The sequence below is a fragment of the Sinocyclocheilus rhinocerous genome, unplaced genomic scaffold (assembly GCF_001515625.1).
Source record: "Sinocyclocheilus rhinocerous isolate Xijiao unplaced genomic scaffold, SAMN03320098_v1.1 scaffold299, whole genome shotgun sequence".
NCBI classification, from domain to species: domain Eukaryota; kingdom Metazoa; phylum Chordata; class Actinopteri; order Cypriniformes; family Cyprinidae; genus Sinocyclocheilus; species Sinocyclocheilus rhinocerous.
In genome coordinates this window covers 351194-355270 of record NW_015652998.1, presented here as the reverse complement: position 1 = coordinate 355270, position 4077 = coordinate 351194, and the positions used below count along the sequence as shown (strand labels likewise).

General features: G+C 36.5%; 1 protein-coding gene across 4 annotated transcripts in view; it reads right to left on the bottom strand.

Annotated features, from left to right (window-relative positions):
• The window catches only part of LOC107715321 (cell adhesion molecule 1-like), a 326676-nt gene that overhangs the window by 48594 nt on the left and 274005 nt on the right, over positions 1 to 4077 (bottom strand). For all 4 annotated transcript variants that reach the window (XM_016521402.1, XM_016521405.1, XM_016521404.1 and 1 more), the window contains one exon: positions 156 to 314. In XM_016521402.1, the coding sequence (XP_016376888.1) occupies positions 156 to 314 (159 nt within the window). The remainder of the gene's footprint in view (positions 1 to 155; positions 315 to 4077) is intronic.

The window sequence follows — 4077 nt, the reverse complement described above, 5'->3', positions numbered from 1 at the left end:
TACACACACACACACACACAAACTAAATTAAAGGTATAATTTTTTAACATATTTAAATATCTAAACTAATATTTATATTAACAAAATATAATATAATATATAACAACATATTATTTTATTTTCATAACAGTAATTTTATATCTCGGCTCACTCACATTGTACTTCCAGGTACTTCTGCGTCTGGAAGTCCTTGACCGCTGGATGGTCGACAATGCAAACCACAGGAACTCCATCATCCTCTCTCATGACGGTAAGCCTCAGCCAGCTAGTCACAGTGAACATCCTGTCATACGTGGCCTCCACTTTAGATTTGCCTGTGAGAGACAGAAACCAATCAGAGACATAGAATTGAAAACAAATCGCTTTCATTATCATTTCTGTCAAGAAACCATGGGTGGCTAAATGTACTGAAGGCCACAGTATTCTTTACATCTTGTGAGCCAATTAACAAAGTAGATCCCCTAATGACTTGCACATATGTGACATATGGAGGCTCACTGTAGCTTATCGATGACATGTGTACAGTAAACGCCCCCCTGCAGCTTCACCTAAATTGTGACCATATGAGAGGGGACATGTGGCTTAAAAACAGCCCCAAATCACTTCCTTTCGAGGCTTGTTATGCAGCTGTCACTCATTGGCAACTGTGTGGGCTGTGATGGTGTGTTTGTGCTTTATGAAGTGAGCTATAATGGCTGTAGTGGATGCCTCTGACCCGCAGCCCTCCTTCAGCAGCATCAAGTGGGCATGAAGAACACAAAAGACTCAGAATCATTGTGTGGCTCTAGACAATAGCCTCGCAGCACCGCATAGACCTCCATCACTCAATTACTGCTCTGGCCTTGTGGAGAGAAACAGGTGTGGGTGGAAAGAGGGAAAGGAGGAGACACGGGGTGAGTGAGAACGTAAGAGAGAGAGGACCTATTGTCCTGTTTGTGTTTTTGTAAAGAAAAAAAATCCACTTGACCATTAAAAAAATGAATTAGATGTTGTAGCGACAGGCTAAAAGAAAAGAAACAGAAAAATGTGAGTTTGATGGAAGGTACCACCAATGTCAATTTATTATAAATAGAATATAAATATAAAATTATATTTATAAATAAATATAAATAAAAAAAATCATTTATTCGCCCTCATATTGTTCCAAACCTGTATGACTTAATTTATTTTGTGGAACATAATAGAATATATTTTTGTACATAAAAAGCTGTTTTGGACCCCATTCAATTTCATCACATGGATAAAACCAGTTCTTCATTCTTTAAAATACTGTAGCTTTTACTTGAGACGGTTTGGAACGACATGGTGGTGGATAAATCATTAAAAAAAATTGTTTTCTATGAACTATCCCTTTAATCAATTTTAATATAGTTTAAATCACGTTTTAAACTATATTAAAAATGAAAACAGTTTTTTTTTTTGATTGATTGATAACATTGATAACTAGAGCTGTGTTATCAATGTTATCAATAACACATAATGCTAAATTTACCATAAATCATAAAAATGCCCGGGAATTTGAACTACTGTGTGAAAATCTGGACATCTCAATACTCCAGACCATTTTTTTTTCTGACAATTCCTTGTCTTGAGCATTCATTCGTTCTGCATTCAGCATTATCAGCAGTGAATGGATATTCAGACAATCATATCTCAGAAAAATGAAGACACAGAGCTCATTGAGATCCCAGAGGCACGTCTACATTCTCCCTTACAATGCCACAGTCACTGCTGATAAAGAGATAATCACAGGTCAATCACTGTCATTCAGACATTTCTTCATTTCAATAACATCTCCCTTTTTGAAATGCAAAGGAGCTCTGATTAGTCCCGATCTGCAGCGATACAGTGGGCTGAATATCAAAAGACATCCTGTCCCTATTGAATTCACGGTTTCTTCACATTTTTCGCTCTCTTTAATTCGCCCTCCCCTTTTTTCCCTATTATCCAACACCTTCCAATGGAAAGTCACTCCCTGGAAGAGGGCAGTCTGGAGATCTGGGGCCAAATGAGTATTTAGCAAACTTCCTTAGAGCCATTAAAATGTTTGAATCGTGCCATTGTGTTTCAGCTGAGCTTAGTGGGCTAATTGAAATGAGATTATATTTTTAAGCAATGACACAATGTGCAGGCCAGACGTGTTCTGACAGGAGGAAAATAACAACTCATTGTTTCCCGACGTTCATTCAGCTAGACTTATGAGACAGGTGTGTGTCAACAATGGAGCAGGATGTAAAACAGATGTACTAAACGCAGCACAAAACATGGATAAGACTGGGAAGGTTGTGCATGTGTGAGTGTGAGGGGAGAATGAGGTGGTACATCATGGGGGCGGCTGAGTTTACATTCCGGGGCTGTATGGGTATAACCTTTAAATGATATTTAAAAAAGCCTGATTATCCTAGAGGTAATTAGGCTCAATGATGAGGACATTTAATTAAAAATAAATCCGAAGGCGCAGGGGCCAAAAGCAATTTCCAACCAGTGAGTGCCGGCGTTGCACCGCCTGTGTCAGGAAAGGGGTCCCTCGCATTCTTCAATCGCTTTCTCTTCCTCCATTCAAACCATTCCATTATACAAGAACAGAATATTCATGTCCTGCTGTCCATCTCACTGAGGCAAACTCGTTCATCTTTAGCGTTACAACTGTCCAACTGTCCAATAATATATTGATGTTACATAAAAACAAAACACCCAGTGACAAATGAACAGAACAACGCTGTATAATAGCTGCCGAAACTCCCAGTGGAGAGAAACGGAGACCCCTGACTGAGCTTATCGCTAATTACCAAAAGAATACATCCATCCAGGACTACAATTTAGCCGTCTCATTTTGGCTAGCTGTTATTAGGACAGCTTATATGCAGTAATTTGTACATATGCAAATTGCCTGTGTCTAGACGGCTGTGGGTTAAAGGTACGGCCTCTCGCTCACCCATACGGAGCCATGATGGAAAATGAGCCAAGCTTCTGTGAGGAGTATTCAGGTAAGCAGAAGATGAAAAGGAGGTGGTGACTTATGACTTTTATGAAAATATCACAAGACTTCCCAAGATCAACTTTACTCAACAGATTGTAGAGAAGAGGTATATCAAATGATACATTTACACACTACCGATCAAAAGTTTGGACACACTTGAATGAACGTGTATTTTTCATGAATTGATTAATAAAACTAAACGGAATTATAAATGGACAGGTTGACAAGTTTAAAAAAGGTCAAAAAATATATTTAAAAAAACTGATTTCACAATTTGTCAATACATAGTTTTCATACTACCATTTCATTCATTTCATGGTCTTAATGACCCTTATTCTAATGTGGAATGTGGAAAATAGGACCAAAAAAAAACTATTTACTAAATACTATAAAATTTACTATTCAAAAGTTTTGGGTTGTTAAGATTATCTTGTGCTTACCAGGGCTGCATTTATTTGAATAAAAATACAGTAAAAATGGTAATAATGTGAAATATTATCACAATTTAAAATGACTGTTTTCTATTTTAATATGTGATGGCAATGCTACTACCACAATCTTCAGTGTTACATGATCCTTCAGAAATCCTTCTAATATGCTGATATTATTATTAGTGTTGAAAACAGTTGTGCTGCTTAATACTTTTGTGAGAACCGTGATGTTTCTTTTCAGGATTCATTGATAATAATTTATATAAAATAACTTTTGTTTTGTACATTATAAATGTCTTTCCTGTCACTTTTGATTAATTTAATGTGTCTTTGCTGAATAAAATCAATTTCTTAAAAAAATAAAATAAAATACTGTTCCCAAACTTTTAAATGGTAGTCTACATTAATTACCTGCAAAGCATTATATAAATGTAACAATGTTTGTTTCTGGTATTAATGAAAGTTGTTATTAAAGGGTTACTCCACCCCAAAATGAAAATTTTGTCATTAATCACTTACCCCCATGTCGTTCCAAACCCGTAAAAGCTTTGTTCATCTTCGGAACACAATTTAAGATATTTTGGATGAAAACTGGGAGGCTTGTGACTGTCCCATTGACTGCCAAGTAAATAACATTGTCAAGGCCCAGAAAAGTATGAAAGACAT